This window comes from Aquila chrysaetos, chromosome 3 (genome assembly GCF_900496995.4).
Source record: "Aquila chrysaetos chrysaetos chromosome 3, bAquChr1.4, whole genome shotgun sequence".
In the NCBI taxonomy this organism is placed as follows: domain Eukaryota; kingdom Metazoa; phylum Chordata; class Aves; order Accipitriformes; family Accipitridae; genus Aquila; species Aquila chrysaetos.
This window is the reverse complement of record NC_044006.1, coordinates 18,210,516-18,231,770: the sequence shown is the minus strand read 5'-3', so window position 1 is coordinate 18,231,770 and position 21,255 is coordinate 18,210,516. Positions and strand designations below refer to the sequence as shown.

General features: G+C 38.7%; 1 protein-coding gene across 1 annotated transcript in view; it reads right to left on the bottom strand.

The window, feature by feature from the left end:
• AVL9 (AVL9 cell migration associated) overlaps window positions 1-21,255 on the bottom strand; it is a 43,220-nt gene that overhangs the window by 16,959 nt on the left and 5,006 nt on the right. Inside the window, 7 exon segments of the mRNA XM_030007774.2 lie at window positions 3,411-3,449; window positions 4,574-4,614; window positions 5,294-5,360; window positions 5,734-5,823; window positions 6,592-6,663; window positions 8,398-8,483; window positions 10,513-10,633. Coding sequence (XP_029863634.1) covers window positions 3,411-3,449; window positions 4,574-4,614; window positions 5,294-5,360; window positions 5,734-5,823; window positions 6,592-6,663; window positions 8,398-8,483; window positions 10,513-10,633 — 516 coding nt within the window.

Genomic DNA, 21,255 nt, shown 5'->3' with positions numbered 1-21,255 from the left:
ATTGATCCAGTTACTGAATGACTGACAGAAAAAAGCTGTTCCTGGCACACCGCATAGATTCTTGTTCATTTGTAGTACGCTAAAATCTCTGTGTTTATATCAAAGAGGCCAGATAATCTCCATTCCAGAATTCTGACAAAAACCTATGTAAAAACATCTCCTCTAAGAAAATATATTAAAGCTATGCAGATAAATGAATGAAAAACAGGGTAAATGCAGCATGCATTTATTACAGGTATCTTCCTATGATTGAAAAAAAAAGATTTTTTTGGAAACAGAAGACATGACTGATATAAACTTTGGTAAAGCACTTAAGGCATAACATGGGAAAGCAGAGTCTCCTTAATTAAATCAGAGAGACTGGGATTAGTAAATTAGTTAGGAATTCAAAATGGGGGTGTCAAAGGCTAGCAATGAGAGAAGAAACAGAAGGCAGACTGAATATTACTACTGGAGTTCCTCCAAGACAGGCCTTCAGGGGGAGGAAAGCAAAAAAACCAAAAACCCCAAACCAAAAAAACCCCACAGAAATCAACTTGTTTAACAATGCCATTTTTGCATCCTCAAACAGCACAATACTAGTAAAAAATACATCAGCACTACAAGGAATCAACAATGATGCAAAGGAATACAGAATGATCTAGCTTGATGACTTTGCAGGCCAGTTTAATAGGTATATGATGAAATTAAAAGTGCAAGTTTGTGGACTTAGACTTAATAAAAGACTTCTGCTGTAAGCTAGGAAGACACTTTAGAAGTGACTGATTAATAATAACTCATGTTCGACTAGTATTTGCAAGTCTACAAGCTAGTGAATCGGTGGAACCAAGAGAAAGACCTATGCAGTCCTTACACATAGCAAGCGATGGTAGAAATAGACTCAGCTAGAAATAGATGATGTACATTATCTTGTACAATTTTTCTTTTTTCTATGTTCAAGATAAGTGAATTCCAATTGCAACAGCCACAGAAAAAGCATGGTGAGAAGAACAAGCAGCTCATCTGAGGAAAGAATTTCGGCTGACTCCAATGGGAATAAAAAAGTCTAACTTCTTTTAAGATGCTGCTCTATAATGCATGTATGAAAGATAGAATCATAGAATCATAGAATCATTTAGGTTGGAAAAGACCTTCAAGATCATCATACGTTAGCAATGAACTACAACAGAAAGCCCATGATAACCCTACAGGTTTAGATTCTATGATACCATGTATTCCTAGCCAAACTTATTTTTAAACCTACAGAAATAATTGTCTATAAAGTACCACCTTGTTTTCAAGAAATCTATTCCAGTCTAGGTTTTTTGTTTGTGTATACCGCTTACTTAAGCCAAGTATTTTTCTGTATTTGTTCCATCAAGTCCCTCTGCCATCTTTCCATCTACATGAGTGCACACGTCCTACCCCCCCAACCCCATTTATACAGCCTACAACATTTACATCAGCAAACTGGGTGGTCTGGGCAGCAGAAAGTCAAATGATCACCAGCTGGAAGTAGTCTTCCAGCCTAAAAACAGCTGAGAGGTGAAAAAAAATTGTTTAGCCTGTGGAAAGGCATCAACCGAATTGCTAAGGATTAAAGGAAATCTGTCTGTGGCATTCAGGCATTCTTCAGCTCAAGGAAAATTGGCATTACTAGTGGCTTCTTGCATATTATATTTAAGGTCTTTGAACATACAGATTCCCACAGTTATTCTGGAACCTTAATATCTACCAACAAACAGGCAGTGCCAGAAAACCAAAACTCTTCCTTTTGAAATTGCAAGTGTTATCTTCCTGTTAGAGCTCAGGGAAAAACAAAAGCAAAGCAACCTGCCGGTTTATTCAATAAGCATCCAGTTATTTTCAAAACAATTTCGTATGTTTGAGTCATGAACATGCTTGGCAAACCTTCCCTCTCCCCTCTTCCTGTGCATTTACGTCTTGTGGTTTGAGCAGCTTCAGAAAAGAATCGTAGCCAGTAAAGTATTTTGTTCATATATGTCCAAATGCTGAACTGACCGGATGAAATGCTATCATAAGTTTTTAAACAGATCAATAGAGATACTTTACAAAATCTTAACTGGAAAATATTTTTTAATGATTTTTCCACTTATGGTTTAAAAAAAATTAAAAACCACTGTAGACTTTCAGAATGTATTAAGGTTTTTTTGGGAAAAAGCTTCCATATTGAGTCTTGATTACATACATCTCTACATGTGTACTCCTACTATGTCATAATCATATTTTCTCAAGTATACCTTCTGCATAGCCTTTAATATAGCAGTCTTTAGTATATAGCTCTTTAATGCAGAAACTGCATTTATTCTCATCTATAAATACTTAGAACTGTTAAGGTATACCTAACTTACAGAATTAAGTGACAAGTGCAAAAGCTTTGGAAAGGCTGCTACTTCTATTTTTAAAAGCCATATTTACTGCCTCACAAGAGGTACCTAGGCCTTGGATATAGACTTCAAAAAGCCACACAACTGTTTCAATATCTTACAGATTAAGTCCTACTGACTTTCCAGTTGCAGCTAACAGGAAATTCTTATGTTCCTTCTCAGCATTCTGAAGAAGCTGGGTTTTAACATGGCAGGTTCACTGAAGAAAAAGTGACATTTGGGAATCGGAAACAAAACTTTAAACAAAAACTTTAAAAAAGCAAACAAAAAATAATCCCTGCATAAATGTGTCTGGGAGCTGAAACATAGTCATTTCACTGAAAGTTCTTGTTCCAGGGTATTTATACATAGAAGAAAATAAACATATCTATATTTCACATCTGCTTGTACATTTTGCATATTCCACTTAAATTACTAAGATAGCATTGCTTCTGAGGCAGTAAGGTAGCCTAAAGAAAACACTGAGCCTAGAATTCAACAGTTTTTACCAATTTATAATCTGAGTTCAGCCTGACCTAACAGATACAGCTCTTTACGCTGTCTCCTGCAGGTGTCCATGCAATTCAGGTCTGAAGGACACTTCTAGCCCAAACCAGAAGTTCTACTTACTGAATACCTGTAAAGCTGTAGGCTCCCTTTTAGGTACTAGCATTTCCTATTGGTTCTTTCACACAGGTACCTACCTGCATTAAGTGTATCCTTTCCTACCTTTTATAATATGTTAAATTTCTCCACTCATATTTAATCACATTTTACTTACTCTGGCTGGGACAGCTATTAATAAGGTGGAGTGTGGACAGAAGCGGAGGCAAATTTATACATCAACACACAGCAGTTACGTGTAGCATAATTTCCCAATTTATATATGGATGCAAAGTTGTTGATATGACTTCAGATACTTTTATTTTACTTTATTTTACTTTAAATTTTTTTTCACTAGTATATTCTACACCATTTCATATGGAAAAAATTTCACAATTGCATTTCTATGTAAATTACCTGCCTTAGCCTACAAAACATTACCTTTTTCTCTAGAAGAATCAATTTAAAAAGGATCAAGACCTGAAAAAACACAAAAAGGAAAAACATGGTGAGTGAACTAGTGCCATTGATCAAAAATACTGTGCAAGCATAATCTCTTATCACAATTTCATGTTAATCACTGCATAACTGTCAAATGATCAAATACATGTGACCAGTGAAAACCAGTGTTCCAATACCCTTTCTCCACCTGAGCCCTCATTTTAATATAGCATATGAGATGCACAAAGAAAAACCTGCACAAACAAGAATTGTTTGATTTGAATCATAAAAAGCTTATCAGAAAAAACACATTGTATAATTCCAGAATTTTAAACAACAGTAAACTGCATAAACATAAAAGAGCTCCTCCACAGAAATACAGAAAACAATTCAGCAAAATACCAAGAACAGCATTCACCTCACCTAATTTTAGGCATCTATAGATGAGGCATCTAGATCAGAAGTGGCTGTCCAGATTCTCTACACTCAAAGAAAAACACTGATGCTTCTGGCACATAACTGGCAGACATCTGAAGTTAAACAAAAATGAGTTCTACCCCAAAAATCTACTGAGCAGGTGAAAATACACCATGAAACCCAGATTCCTGAATTTGTTTCCTTGATGCCTCTCAGTTAATAAAAGATTCTAAATGCTATTTGTACCTTAGCTGTAGGATACACGCTCAATTTCAATAGTCATTAGGAAAAAGAAGGAGAGGTGCAAGTCCCCTCAGGTTCTATGATGGCAGAAGCTGCAAAAATTACAAGATACAGGGAAAAATGCTCCAAGTTGTGTCTGCACGGACTTTAGCAATATTCTTCTATCACATTCATCTGACGAGAAGCAGGAAATAGAAACAAGACCATAAATGAGATACCACTTGCACTTTGGGACAGGACTAAAGACATGTTACACAAACCTAGAAGTCTCCAGGGAATCCAGCAGACAGACAAAACTTCTCGGTCTGGAACTTACTTTCACTGAAGTCATGTAGGCAGAAGGGGAAGGGAAATCAGGAGGCTGTAACCAGAAGTACTTAGGAAACAGTCGTCTTACTTGTAGTTCAGGTATGTCTAGACATGTTTATTTTTCAGTTCCTCACAAAGCATTTTACTCCACAAAATAAGTGCTGTAATTTATATATTTAACAGAGAACGCCTACCTTGTGTCTAAAGTGAAGAACAAGATCCCGAGGAGACAGACCTGAGATACCAAAAAGAGAGCAATTACTACAGTTTAATAGCTAGTAGAGATACTAACTTACTTCTTGCCACCATTTTTCAGGGGGAGGTGGACAGCCATTATGCATTCTATATGAACCTGATTATTTCAGTAGCAGAATTCGTATCAAATTCTTTCTTTTGAGCAGGAGCAAGAGTTAAATCTACAATGGAGACAATAATAATGTAAATAGTCACGCTCTGAGTTACTCCTGTTGGCTGCCACACAGCTTTACGGAAACACTGAAGTAAATACTACACCGTGCATTCAGAAAACACAGGGAAGAGTCAGAATCAAATGGGAGATAGCCCAAATAACAGGTAGATGAAAGCTTGAGCACCCCACACCATCAAATAGTTCAATCTAAAAATTAAGAAGGTACTGTTTCCCAAAAGCAGCCAAGCAGTTGCTTGTCAGACTCTTAGGTCAAGAGGTAACATGGCTTTCAACCTACCACTAACTTCTATTATAAAAGCAACACTACATTTATTTGACATTTATTTAAATCCATTAATAAAATAAATGCATAACAGAATACTGTGCAGGCACACAGACCTCTAGTGCTTAATCTGTTAATGCACATGAATAAATTAGCTAAGGAAGGGAATGTGTTGATTAGTATAACATTATCTCTGCTGCTTGTCCAAAAAAAGTCACTTACCCAGATAAGCTTGTGACCCTTCTAGCAAAGTACTGCCCAGGGAACTATTCATATGATCATAAAGTTCCTGTAAAAGTTAGAACAAAGGCAAAAAAATCCAGAAGCTGTTAATGGCATATGGTCACACAAAATTCAGAATAAATAAAGTTCACTTATTCAACGATTTCAATGTCTTGTTCCAGAAAGAAAGTAAAATTTTACTAATGGAGTCAACGGAGATACAGGCTGACAATCATGCTCATTCTTGTGTTTCATTACAAATCAGAAAGCTGACCTTCTGTCAGATTAGGGTCATTCATTTAGTTCACGTCAAGTTATTACAAGAGCTGAATAACTGTATGACCTATGCAAATGGAACATTTGAGCAATAATTAAAAACACTTAAATCCATAGCCATACACTGAAAGCTTTGTTCTGTGTGGCTATTGCTTAAAATTTACCTTTAGAATTGAAATTTGCGTGAAGTCTTTTTCTTCAAAATATGCATGTGTAATGAGTTGCAGCTTTGCCTGAAGTAACCCATACAAAGGCTTGGAAGAAAAACAAACACAAAAGCAAGTGAAGAAAACTTATTTAACCACTCATTTTGAACGTTAATCTTCTCCCATTCTTATCTTGCAATATAGACACATTATTACACATAGAGTTCACGGAGGGGCAGTCCTTAGTCACTGATTCGCACCATCTTTCTCCTGTGCTCATTTTAAATGATGATAATTCTATTTTCTTTCCATTTGCACGTACCATAGCATCACTGAACACCTTTCTGGAAAAGTACTTTCCTGCTTCAACACTGCTTGTGCAGCTCCAGTAATAGTTCTTTCTTCAGCTTTAAGCACAGAAAGAATTTCTGTTCCTTGCCTGGTGACCAGTAGCTTTTGCTAAATAGGTAGAAATACAAGATGTTTCTTCAAAACAAGAGTATGCTGTATGTGTGACTACCTTAAAACCTCTTTCAGTTGTCAATAGTCACTCTCTCCAGTTATTATAATGGCCACACCCCTCAATCCTACTACATGAAATAAAGTTAGTAGCACTTAACAATCAAAAGCGCAAATAGATATCCAAGTCCCTGACAACAGGCAGACACTTTTACAATTACTCTTATAAAGAGATAGCAATTCAAGGCAGCTCACTCAAATGCCATAGCCTTCCAATTCAATTTTGCTTCAGTATTTTGTTACCCTCTGCAATGATTTAAAGAGATGTTTGGAGCCAAAAGTTCCAAATAAGAATATGGAAAACAAATTATTTTTAGTCTGTTGTTTGAAAATGTTTTTGGAGTTAAGCATTCTTACCAGCTGACTGAGAACACAGACACTTTTCTGTACGGTTTCTCGGGTGATGTCTGCTTGCCGTACTTTTAATGCCTAAGAAATAGAAGAAGTATTACAGTATTTTTACCCACACACAATTTCAAAAAGAATTCTTTCACAAGTCTAGTTGCCACATACCACCCCCCTTTTTAAACAAAATCCTAAAACTGTCTTCAATGGTGGAATACCCAAACCATGCAACAGTATGCCCTTACCTAGTAAAAATAGTCATAACACTGATATGTCAGAGTTGTGTTCTTATCTCGCTGTGCACAGCAAAGATCCAAATACAGCTGTGATGACAGGCAGAGGACTGTTTAAAAGACACTAGCATGAGAAAAAGGCAATAGCCCTGGAAAAGGCAGTGGCATTTTAAGTCAGGGTAATGTAACAGAAGTGAAGCCACAACATATCACTCGTTCTTCTCTAACATTATCTGTGAAAATGGACCCGGCTGAAAAGTCTTTGCCTAGAAATTGTTTGCTTTATATTCAAGGAACTTCTTTGAGCCACCCATAAAATAAAGGAGGTATCATCTGCAGAATCAACTACATTCTCAGCCAGACCAAATGGTCCCAGCACTTAACAGCAGACCTACAAAGGATGAGGGCAGAAAGACAGCCAAGTGATTCGCTTAATTGTACAAAACAGCAAGTGTGCGGACTGCAGCCCACACATCAAAAGGGACAGATGGAAAGAGTGGTAGAGCTGTCATATAAAACACATTGTTTTATATTCTACTTGTTCCAAAGAGTTCATTTTAAACATCTATTCATCTTCTTAATTGGTTACTAAACAGCATAAACTGGAATCAAGAGCACAATAAAGCCAAGTTATTGCATAGTTAAATAGAGCAAGACTCTAAATCACAGAATACAGTTAAGACTGGCTGCAAAGGTAATGAGTGAACTGAAATCAACAAGGATTTAGTTCAAAAGAAACAGAATTAAAATCTGCATGTGTGAAATTTCTCCTATAGCATAAACAGGAACTTGAAATATAATCAATGTATGATTAACACTAAACCTGAGTACATAATTTACATCTGAATACAAGACTCATTTAAAACTCAAACCCACATGGCATTCCAGATTCTTGGCACTTCACGGGAAAATGGAGTAATTTTTAAAGGAATTTGTAGTAACTTCTCAATTGTAAGCGCACAGATCACACTACCATAACTACTTTTGAAAATATGGACAGATTCTAGTAGATCAAGTACATAATTTCCTCAGTGTGATCAGGTGCACACAATTTTTCAGCTTTACTGCTAAAAGTTCAGTATTGGTAAGCAGCTACAATGAATGGGAAGATTCTAGTCTACTCTGCAAGTGTACTTTTGGCAAAGGAGGTAGGTGAAGAGAAACATCCCTACGCTTGCATGGTCAGATCCCAGGAAATACTCTAAAATTCTTCATGGTCACACACTGGAGAAATTTCAACTTTTTCCACCCAAGAGGCCTACTTCCTGGAAACATGACTTGGCCACCTGACAGACTGTCAGCTTCATTTGTTAGTTGGTGCTGATGCCTGGATTAGCTCTCAAGAACCAAAACATATTTTTCAATTGCCTCGAACATTTCAAAAGACCACAATATGCCTGCTGACATAAGGGAAAGAAATAGTTCTCAAGTTCTGTAGCTACCTACTGTGCACAATTTCATAGACTTTTAATGTAAGCTGATCATGCAGTTTGACTGTTGGTGTAATGCAAGCCAGTGAATTTTAGGGTCGTTAATGCATCAAGCCTATTATTTCATTAATATAACTCACAACTTGGAAAGTTACCTTCGCTTCAATCTGCCTATAGCAAGAGACCCCATATACTGTGGTTCGATCCCCATATCTCGGTGGCAAATGGAAAAACACAGTATCTATGAAAAAGAAAAGACTGTTTCGTAAGTCACTAACAAGAGTTCAGTATTTTTATTTTCAGTGTCACTTATTTATAAAAGGTTTACTGCTGAAAATACTAGCACACTTATTTTTCTGAGACTTTAAAAAAAAAAGAAAGAAAAAGTCATCTATAAAGCTATGCCCACACCCAAATTAGTTTCCAAATTGCAAGATGCTTTCCCAACTATAAGGCAAGGTGTACAGTTGCAGCATGATGCCATTAAGAAGGTAAATGCAATGAAGATGGGGGGAAAAAAAAAAAACCACTAAGGAGGACACATACTGTTAAAAGATTAGAGTAGCTGCTACCACTGCCAAGGTAGATATCCATGCACCAGCACTGCTATGCTAACAAAAAGGATTTGTGAATCCTAGTCTCACACAAAATAATTACTGTCTCTGTGCAAGTGTTACATGAAAGAAAAAAAATCTCTATAAAATATGACAAGAGAAAGACTTTTATGGCTTGAGATATATACAAGCATACATATACACATGCACTTGCTACTACCGCAAAAAAGTTGCTAAATCGTAAGTAAAGGAGAGGATTACCACTGTTAGCCTTTCAAAACACAAGTGAAATCCGTTTTGAAACCAACTATTAATTTTTTGTTTGCTTCATAGTAACAAAATGAACAGAAGAGACAATCCCATATGCATTAAGTCTAACAGAAAGAGGGACTATTTTTAACAAAGCTTGCTCCCTTGAACAAGTTTAATTATATTATGGAGATCACCTAGGCTTTCAGAAAGCCTTTAAGACTATTTCCTGTATCAAGTCATCCTCTTTGCAAAACTGTAACTATCAGTGGGAATTAGTTTAAAACTCAGAAAACATATCTAATAAAGTTACAGTAAATGTAACATAACTATTATCTGAAACATATTCACCTGTTTCAAGTTCACGTGTATTCTTGCCTACAAAACACAAGGATATTTATCAGTTTTGTTGCCAAGTCTTTTCTTCTTACCAAAAAATACACATTGGTAATCTTTTAGTGCAGTGATAAAAATGCTCAAAGCTAAGCATTAACTGGGATGGTACTGAGCCAAGAGAGAACAGTGAAGTGCAGCTGCATATAATTTTCCTAGCTTTGAATGTAGCCTACTTCTCACTATGTATTTAACAACACAGAAATTGAACAAAAATCATGACCCAGACCAGAGTCAGAGAGACTTTTATTGCTGCTAGGAAGGGGATTATTTTGATATGACTTCCTTTGCTTCCAAATGAGGTCTCTGGAAGCTGGAGAATTAGGAAGCTAAGTACATCAAGTTAAAAAAAAAAAAAAATCTTATTAAAAGTAGCATTAAAGGGTTTCTGTGATTTTGCTATTGTAAGTGACTTCCTTGTTCACTGCTCTGCAGAAAAAAAGATGAAACAACTGAATATGCATATAAATGTCACAGTGATGAACTGAACTGCTGTTAAATAAACAAAGAAATAAATGCAATACTAAAAAAAAATAACTGCAGTGAACTTGCTGGTAACTACATGGCAAAGGAGTCATTCTATCTTCATTCTACTGACAAATACACTAAAGCTCCTGTTCCTACCCTTTACATTTGCTGTTTTTCAAAATATGTCATTCTACAGAAGCTGAATGACTTGTAGGTCACTCTAAGAAGCTCTAAATTAGTGGAGGGGAAAAAAAAAAATCATTACAAAGCTGAATTTTAGAATTTCATTTTTCCCTTACCTCAAAACTGGATTAAGGTTTTACTGAAGAGTTTATTCCCCTTTCAAAGAACTTCTGAGAAAGCCAGTAGCCTTGTTTTGCACTAGGACTACACACAAGTGATATGTAACCCTTAAGCTTTTATTGACATCCGATTTCTTGATGTAGGAGGTACACCTTCATGATCTACTTTCACTTTAAACTCTGAAGCAATTATCATTGCCAAAGTATTTTGCAGCTTAAACAAAAAGTACAGGAAGTCTAACAGCGAAAAGAATTGTTGGTTGCAGCAGAAGTAGTACATACAACTTCCTCTCTTGTTTCTTACCTTCCTGATAGTTGTGAGCACCATCTGGTAAGGCAAGAAATGGCAAGTATTTCCATTCCTCTGGTAAACCGTGGCTGTCATGTCCTTCTCCAGGCTTTAGGGGAGGATAGGAAAATTCAACCTAAACAGACGAACAAGAACAGAGTGAGGCAGAGAGAGAATACATCACTGTTGCCAAACAAGCAAGTCTCTGTGATTCAGCCTAGCACCTTTTCCTTAGCAATGGTATAAAACAAAGTTTTTCTTCCTACTAGCATTCCTTGTCCCTTCCTCCAATGCACCCATGGACTGACTCATGTGTGGTCTAACTGACAGGCCCTGGGCAGATGTGGCTTCTGCCGAGCTTCCATCCAGGCTAGTACCTTTTCCTCCAGAGAAGTATGAAACAGATCTTTAAGCAGAAAACATCTCAGCAGCTGAATACCTTTGCCCCTGTATGCACATAGCCAGCAGCACATTGCTGTACCTGCAGTGTCAGCAGAGGTCATTGCTGGGGCACACACATCCTGAAATCAGATTTGGCTTCTCAGCCCCTCCAGGGCTCATGACTAGGTAACATGCTAACACATGCAAGTGTGGTGGGTTGACCCTGGCTAGACATCAGGTGCCCACCAAAGCTGCTCTATCACTCCACCCCTCAGCTGGACAGGGGAGAGAAAATAAAACAAAAGGCTCATGGGTCGAGACAAGGACAGGGAGAGATCACTCAGCCAATTACCATCACAGGCAAAACAGACTTGACTTGGGGAAAATTAATTTAATTTATTATCAACCCATTCAAAGTAGGGTAATGAAAAATAAACCCAAAGCTTAAAACACCTTCTCCCCACCCCTCCCTTCTTCCCAGGCACAACTTCACTCCCAAATTCTCTACCCCCTTCCCCCGCAGCAGCACAGGGGGACAGGGAATGGGGGTGAGGTCAGTTCATCACACATTGTCTCTCCTGCTCCTTCCTCCTAAGGGGCAGGACTCCTCACACTCTTCCCCTGCTCCAGCATGGGGTCCCTCCCATGGGAGACAGTCCTCCATGAACTTCTCCAGCGTGAGTCCTTCCCACAGGCTGCAGTTCTTCATGAACTGCTCCAGCATGGATCCCTTCCACAGGGTGCAGTCCTTCAGGAACAGACTGCTCCAGCATGGGTCCCCCACGGGGTCACAAGTCCTGCCAGCAAACCTGCTCCAGCGTGGGCTCCTCTCTGCATGGGGCCACAGGTCCTGCCAGAAGCCTGCTCCAGCGTAGGTTTCCCATGGGGTCACAGCCTCCTTTAGGCATCCACCTGCTCCCACGTGGGGTCCTCCATGCACTGCAGGTGGATATCTGCTCCACCGTGGACCTCCATGGACTGCAGGGGGACAGCCTGCCTCACCATGGTCTTCACCACAGGCTGCAGGGGAATCTCTGCTCCGGCACCTGGAGCACATCCTTCCCCTCCTTCTTCACTGACCTGGGTGTCTGCAGGGCTGTTTCTCTCACATGTTCTCACGCCTCCCTCTGGCTGCAGTTTCTGTTGCGCAGCAATGTTTTTCCCCTTCTTAAATCTGTTATCCCAGAGGCACTAGCACTGTCGCTGACAGGCTCGGCCTTGGCCAGAGGCGGGTCCAACTTGGAGCCAGCTGGCATTGGCTCTGTCGGACATGGGGGAAGCTTCTAGCAGCTTCTCACAGAAGCCACACCCCTGTAGCTCCCCTGCTACCAAAACCTTGCCATACAAACCCAATACAGCAAGCCTCTATTTTACCATACTGGATGTTGAATGATCTCAGAAACTATAGTGACAGCAAAATACTGCTTTTAAGTATTTTTATGCCCTTGACTGCAATGAGTGCTACACATTGGCCTAAAGTACCTCCTTCTCCTTTCCTCAAGAAATTCTGCCTTTCAGTTTCACCTTTCATTTATTTGCCATTTACCTCTTTTTCCCAGTTAGAGGGACAAACTTTCTATTCCTCGCACTACACTGCATGTCTACCACAGATCTTCATAAGCAGTATCTTGACAGTACTGTCATTTCATCTTCTTTTCCTATGGAGACCCCTCTGGGTTTCCAGCCACTTTCACCAACTCTTTTTTCCATACGTGCATTTATAAAATTACTGAACAAAATCTAACCACAAATTTATCAGTAAAGGAAACTGTTCAAAGATACTGCAACTTCTCTTGAAGAACATTTAGCAATAAACTAGTGAGCTTTAAAACATATACATGAAAATAAAAATGCAGGACAAAGAAAGCACACAGAAAACATTAACATTTGATGGATGATAAAATAAAAATACTGTAAAGGACGAGAGTACTGAAGAAGAAATGGGAAATAAATCAAGAAAAGTGAAATTCTTCACCTTACCACACGGTGTCAATCTTCCTACAACTGTTGCCAACTTGGAAAAAAGCGCAAAGGACCAGAAAACAGGAAATCAGCCTTGCTACTTGCTGTATCAATTTCAAGTTTTCTTATTCCTCATATTATAAAAGAGATCTTGAAAATATCCACAGACAATAAAGGTCTGGTGAAAGACCAAAGCCCTGAGCTAAAGGTAAGTAAGGTGCAAAGAATAATTATACAAGGGGGTGGAAAAAAAGACATGCAATAGAAAAAGGATTAATTTTGGCAGGGGAAAGAGGAGGGAATCCAGGCCCTGACTTGTAGTTAGTTATGAAGAATCCATAAAGCCTTTTAAACAAAATATGCCATTAAGCAAAACAGAAGAACATCTGACTTCCAAAAGCAAGACAAACACTGGAATTAGCATCCATAAAAAGAGCAGAGAAACTGCTTGCATTTAGTACCCAAATCCTGAGAATTCCCTGCTATCCTTTTCAAATCACAGATTATTAAAAAATTAAAATGTTAGAAGCTTCATGTAAATATCTGCAATACAGAAGAAGATTGTATCATACAATCTGATACTGTCCAGATCCAAACTGGCTGGCTGAAAACACTGTTTACAGAATTGTTACTGGATTCTCGCAGGAGGAGTAACCTCAGCAGTAAATAAAGCATAGTTCGTAAGTTTTAAAACATAGATAGTCAAGGGGCATCTACACTAAATTCCTGAATCAGGTGTTTTACTTCACTGCATGGCCAACAGAGAGGGGTTTGGATTCACCCTCTGCAGGAGCTTCTTTCCATCGAGTACAGAGGAAACCCTGGGTGCATTAGATTTCAGTGAATACCTTCAAAGCGTCATTCCTGACAAGGATATACTGCAAGTAAGGATCTAAGACATCATTGCTTCCAAGCACTTACAGAATTACGATTGTATTTTCCATTCCAACAAAAATAATGAATTAGAAGACACATTTAAAGGAAAGAAGGGTAGGACAATTCAAGCTATATGAAAAAACATGTATTCACTAAGGAACACTCCTTTCAAAAGTCCAGAATAAAGCTGAGAGATCTGGCTCCTGTGTTCTTTTGACAGTGTGAAATTTCCTGAAGAATGACTTTGTTCTAGCTCACAACATGCCATCAACACCTCAGCTGCTATCAGATACTGCCAGCAACAGGGATTTCTGCAGGCTCTGACTGTTCCCAATTCAACAAACTGAACAGGCATTAGTGACACTGATGATAATCTTGTTTTATATTAGACTGCTTCTTTCAAAAATTCGTGTTCCAATATAGAAATTTCTGTATGCGTGTGTGCGTATAAGTGAAAAAATATCACAAAACTCAGATAAAGCAGAATTAAGATTGCTTAAGTGGCCCTAAACAATCTACTTTACAGATATACTTTATGATAGACCTGATTTGCATTATGACATACTATTCCTCCCCCTCCCCAAGAGGGTCCATGTAAGAAGGAGCCCGGTTTCTAAGGAGGAATCATGTTTGTGTAGTTTAATAGATCACTGCTTGTAGAAGTACTGCCTCATATTGCAGAGGCTGAAAGGGTGGAAGTAACAAAGAAGCAGGAAGAAAAAAAAAGGACAATCCAGCAGCAAGGACAGCATGGACACCCTGAAGAACTTCCTTCCACCCCTCCGCTGACTTAAGAGGTCCCAGTGATTTCATTTCAAAGAGTAAAAAACTTTTTCACAAGTAGTCACTGCAGGTGGGATTCAAATCAGCTGACTACATGTCAAAAAGCAAGATCTCTGAGCAAGATCCTAAGCAAGATTCTGCAGTCAGAGAAAACAGACACCTGCAGAGGATGATTCATCTGGTCTGTTTCTTTCCACTGTCTCTGAAGACAGCTAGCTCAGACTTCCAAGTCTAACTTGCAGATGACTGAATTAATGCAGATGAAACTCACCCTAACTGTTCCTTACCTTCTAGACGTTCTGCTTGATTTCTACAGCTCAATTTGCAGACTTGCATCAATTGCAGCTGGAATCCTTTGCATAGAAAAAACATTATTTCAAAACCAAAGTATTATAAGAACATTGAGTAGCCTAATTAAAAAAAAAAAAAAAAAAATGCCAAAACCCCACAGTTCTTGAAAATCTTGAAACTGAGCAGTGCACATGTACAAAAGTGATAATAATGGGGTAGGGAGAATCTCAGTTCTATCACTTCTGAGTTTCTGAACAACTGGAGCTTCAGTAAAATTCTTCTCTCAGCCTGTGTGTGCAAACTCTACAGTATAGTATTCCTAGTTAAGGCAGCTTAAAAAAAAAAAAAAAAAAAAGAAAAGGGTTTTTTTTCCTCACCTTCCACTTTAAACCCAAGACCAACCATGACAGGGGAATGGGACTACAGAAAAGACCTGTCTTACAGCTCTTTCTCCCTCTTCACAGAATGAAGAAAGAGGAGCTCATTTTTTATTTAAACACAATAGAGTTTTATGTAAATCCATACATATATGCATGTGCATGCACAAAAATGCACTTCAATTTCCCTGTTTGTCATTAATACATGTATGTATTACAAAAAATGCCTGCAAATGAGAAATAAAGTCTTTTAATAAAGCTCAGTAGTCAATAGGAACAAAGAAGTACATGCAAGTTTTCAGAGCTGACTGCCAGAGCAGATTTTACAGGTTTTTGTCTCCTCAAGTGAATTAAAAAAAAAGACTCCTCAACAAAATGAAATTCAAATTCAAAGCTGAACTCCTCAGAGACTGCAGAATAAACTACATAAAACATTAACTAGAATCTCCACTCATTTCTTACTTTTCCAAGTGTCAGGAATCTTCATTACAGCTGCAAATACTGATTATGCCTGTCAAGGGGTTTTGATGGCAATGCTTTCTGCCTGTTCAGATTGTCTTGTTCTGTGAGCAGATAGCTCTTGATTGATTTCTAAACTAAAATCAATACAGAATATTGGGATTTAGTGGAGAAATAAATAACTGTGCTCTTCACTACACAAAGTTAAAATAACATATAATTTAAAAAAACTCCCTAAACTGAAATACAACTGAATTTCTGGAACTGATATTTTTATTTTTATGTAAGTCTGCTACGTTACCTAACCTTTTATATGCGGTTTGTACTGAATCTAACAGTTTGGATGCAAAGCACCTACTGATACACGGTCCTATCTTGTTTGTGGAATGAAAAAAAAGAGTCCAGGCAATCTGTTTTGGTTCCTTGTCTTTAAAAGGACTTCCTAGCCAGAATAAATTTACCAGACATTCATTAACTCACAGTAAAGAAAGGATGAGCGCAGGCAAGGAAAAATGTATTTCAGTTCCTACATTCAGGAACTAACATGACAGTTTTTCTTTAAAAAAAAATGCATTGATATTGTGTTCTACTAAATTACAAGTACACAATCAGAAGAGAGGTTAAAAAAGGACACTGATGAAAGAGGAATTTCCAAAATATATGTGCATGTCCACCTAAACTATCACACTCAAATGTTAGACAGGTAGTTGGCATTAATTTTTGGTGAACTTCATACTCAGGTGAGGTTGTTCTCATTTTCTGTGAAAAGTGTTAAGTGATAGCAATCACAGCAAGACCCTCAGTGAACACTAAACAGTGATAATTTAAAATGTGCTGGCAAGTCAGTATAAACTACCCATTCTCCCCACTCCATCTACTATCATGTTTGAACTACTCCACTTAAAAGTTAACTCCTCTTACTTAGCACAGTCACAATATAAACTCTCCTCTTTACTACAGGTATTTTGGAAGATATCTCTTCAGACTAGAAATGAAAAAAAATCTGGACTGAAATAAGTTTTTCCATCGATTCAATGGAGAGAGGATTTAATCTCAAATCTCTAAAAATATCTGAAATATTTAGAATGAAACTGAAACTTCCTCACATTCCTGTATCGCTAAAGCTATAGAGCAGCCACTTCCACAAGTTCAAAGACACCATTTGTATTGCTATAGATGCACAATATAACCATTCAAGTTTGCTTCAAAAACTCCAACTAGGTCAGTAAAGTTTTGACTCTTAGGCCCTTAAAAGATAAAATAATCTGAAACACTGAAGCTTTTGTATTTGTTTTCAAAGTCATGCCAGTATGCATTTTAGGCACTCTTTCCAATTACTTAACACTTTATTTTTGTAGTCATACAGTTCAAGTCAGACATAAATCCTGTGCTTTGGAACTTTTGCTCCCATCAGTTTCCTCAAAGAAAGTAAGTAACAATTCCCCCCCCCTTCCCCCCCCCCCCCCCCCCCCAAAGAATAACATGATACTACTGCAACTATTCCAACCTAGGGGACTTGCTAGGGAACTCTGTGCCCTCAAGACAAGACTTGGTGGTCTTACAAGAAGTAAGTTCGAATTCATACAGCATGAACTCTCAAGAAGATACAAGGTACCAGAGAGGGCAGTTTCCTTAATGAAACAGGGGACAGCAACCCTCAGTTCTACTCCCAACTGACATCTGCCCAGCACAGCCACTAGTATAGACTGGTTCCCAACGGGAAGGAACCCATGCCAGCTGCCAGGGAGTTGTCAAATGGTACAGTGAATCCTCCTTCCCCTGGGAAAAATGGAGGACCAGGACTGTAGACATGCTTTAAAGCGCATCTGCTTGTCAGCTTAGAAACAGCCATTGTACGCAATTCATACGGCATATATTGCTGAACTGAGGCAGTCCAAGCAAGCAATTGCCTTGTCTTATGAGCCAGCAAGCATTCAGGTTCTTTACCACGGGACGTCTGATGGTCCCAGAATGGCTCTTGGTGAATATGTTCCTTCCTTACAAGTTTCAACATTAGATTTACTCCTGAGAGTGGACAAATACAGCTTGCTACCAAGTATGAGGCTGAGAAGCTACACAAACACAGTAACATCATGAAGTACAGAATGTGCTCTGCTCTAGGTAACCCCAATGAAGCAGGCAGCCCTGTGTCCTGTCTCCCAGCATGTCAGAGCAGGGAAGGAACTTGCTTTCACATCTTGTATCCACAACCTTCTGAGAGTGCTTTAAGAAACATGCCTGCCTAGGTGTAATAGTTTAGCATTACATACAAGCTATGGGACGGATTACCAAAAGTAGAGATATATCATAAAATAAGGCAATAAAATGACAGGGAACACAAAGTTGAGACTTGCAAGTTCCAATTTACTCCAATGTGAGTGACCTCTGTTCAGTGATTTTACAGCTTTGAAACTCGCTCTATTATATATGTATGTAAATTACGCTGCCACCTTTATACAAGCACTGAGAGCACAAGTTACTATTTGAAAGCATTCTGAAATAGGTAGATGAAAGGTGCAACAAAGATACAGAAATATGTATTTTACTGATTTCGCATTCATTCATTTATTCAAGAGAAAGGTCAAGATTACCAGTACAGAAAGTTTAAATAACTACTCGAATGTTATGACACAGAAAAAACTGACAGATCATAAGATGAGAGTCAAGGATGATGACTATGGAAAGTGTTACATAACTGCAAATAGGTATTTAGGAACCTTCTCTCAATTCACACATCAGGGCAACGATGGAGAAAATATCCAGTATGGCATCCTTCAAAGAAATACTTTACTTCCTGTCCAGGACTTCAGGGAAGCAACTGCAAGATTATCAAAGCACAGCACTCTTCAAAGCTTGAAAAACTAAACAAAGAAACAAAACAAACAAAAATCCACCATACCTGGGAGTTTTTCTTGAACAATGAACACAAAATACTAAATAGGTGGATTACATAGACATGTGCAAAGAGTGGAACCCATCCTTAATTCTACAGGGGATCAGAATCTGTGGTATTGTTTACGGAAGTGTGAGACAGCAAGTACACTGTGTACTCAGCAATGCATTGTGTATTTAAAGCAATTAGCATCCCATGCTAATTTGAGTAGCCTTTCTAATAAGAGCTAAAAGCTTCTTTCAAAGTTTCAACCTGTTGAACATAAGCAAATCCATGTATTTTAGACAACAGGCTAATCTTTGACACTCGATGTATTCTATGATTAACTTCATCAAGAGATTTCATGCTCATAACAGTCCTTTAAAATGCTTATATAATGTTATTACAAGCAGGGAACAAAACCAGAGGAGTTGTGCTAATGTTTACAGGTTATCATCAATAGAGCCGGGAACAAAGCCCTTTGGCTTGATTCCAGCCTAGTTCCTTTTCAAGTTGTTTTTTCTTTCTGTTGTTCTTTTAACAAGATCTCGTTTAATCACTAGAGAAGATTACCTATTGCGTAATACCTGCCTACTGTGCTCCCCCAAAACAAAGACACAAGGACTTTAAAGAGAACAAAGCATACATTTCACTTACGTGGTTAAGAGTGCCAAGCACATCTAACAGAATCACACCAATTACTGGGTTGGCAGAGATCAAGAAGAGAAAAAAGTAATTCTCCAGTAAAGCAGAGTGTTAGAAGAAAGACAGCAAACAAACAAGGGCTGAGACAGGCTAGAAGTGTTCCCCTTAACAAAAGAAAAGAAAGATGCCTCCAGAAAGGCTGCCTGTGGAATCCACAGAAGAGAGCGACTTCAGTATTTCCCTCTTGGAAACAAGTGCTACACTCTAGGGCACAGGAGACCTGGAAATGTAGGCAGTTCTCAAAAGAGTTGATAAAAAGAGCAGACTGAACTCGCTCGTTCCTTAGACAACTCCTAATTCTGCAAAGTCAAGCCTAACTTGCCAACAATGCTGCTTGAACACACACACTCCCTAGGCATAAGTAAAAAAGGCCACACGCACAGATTGCTCAGGCCGTGTTACCTGCTGGTTTCTGCAAATCGCAACAAGCATTACCTTCCACAGCTCAAGTACTTGAAGCTCTCAGATGACAGGAAGAGCACATACACAATTCAGGAAGGGAAGATGTCTTACAGGGCATTCTTCCCTCTCAAAGATCATATTCAGGCTCTTCACTAAAACTTAGGTATCAGCTGTTTCATTCCTGATCTTAAGTTTCCTTTGCATGCCAGGAAGAAAATCTATGATCAGGCAAGACAGGGGGATTGGTCTTCAAACACAGTCCACACAAAAACATACCCACACGGACAGGCAACTCAGACACTACTTTGGAGAAAGCAAATATCAAATTTATATCAAAAAGTTAAAGTACCTTGAAGGTCCTTAGGAGAAACTTTGGGATTCCACAGGAATGTGCCTTTCTGTATTTACCATAATCCACTCCTATGTCTGTGACACCAGGTTTGAAATGTCATTCTCCACTGGTGTACAGACAAGTGGGTCAAGATCAGCTGCCATTATTTTACAGAACAAGGATCCCAAGCAAACAAAAGTGACCAGCAACGCGAGCAGTCCAGGACACACACAGCACTTTCCCCACTACCCACACTTTTAATTTTTTTCCACAACACAGTCAGAAATGTACATGTTTAAGAAAGTCAAGAGCAATTGGGAATACATTCAAGCCCTTGAGAGGATATGCAAGAAAATGGTCACCCACTGTACAAGGTCAGAGGCGATCTGCAGAGCTGCTCAGGACACTGAGTGCAGAAAAGCTGGGCCTTGCCCCGGTGAAGTGAGATTATGTATGGCCTGAGTGGTGGTGACCCAGGGCCTGAGTTTACTCAGGTGTAATAGCCTCAAAGCCTCGCAGCATCAGGAGAAGATGGGGATTCTTATGCCAGGTCAGGCAGTACAGTAGTAAAGGGAGCATCTGCTTCCTCCAACAACCAGCCAGGGGGCTTACATTGACTTGTGCATAGCTCTCCTACCTGCAAGTTCTTCCAGCTTTGCTGACGCTTCCCTTCCTCTCCTTTTCAAATAAATCAGTTCTCATTTTAACTTTGCCTTAAAAATGAATGATTTTTAGAGTACTTGGGATATTTTAAGCCCTCCTACACCCTCAGAGACTATTAGCTCTCTGCCTCCCCATGTAAATAAAGCTTGGAGACAGAGAGCTCAAACGAGGATTGTGGCACACAGGATCACTAGTGGAGAACTACACCTCATGACTCTCAAGTCTTCCACCTTCACCATAAAGCCAAGGTCTCTCTGTGTATTTTTCAACACACAACTTGCATCTACTAGTCAAGCTCTGTTTAGGTTACATTTTTGCTAAAGACCTCTATCATAAGATAGATAAGGACTTTCCACACTATTTAATGCTTTCAAAAATTAAAATGTTGTAAGGCAAATTAAGTACTTTATTGCTCACTTGTAACGAGAGGAAGCATTTCATGTTTCTGAAAAAAAAAAAAACCAAAAACCAAAAAAACCCCAAACAACTAAAACCCTTTCCCTTTATTTGCTCAAAAATCACTAGCCACTAACTACTACAGCTCCTGAAAACTACTGAGGAATTTGTTATCAGCCTCTACAGAAGAAGGGCACAAACAGTCCCAAAATCCAAGTCTTACCATCCTATACTGAAGCAGGAGATCAACAGAACATAAG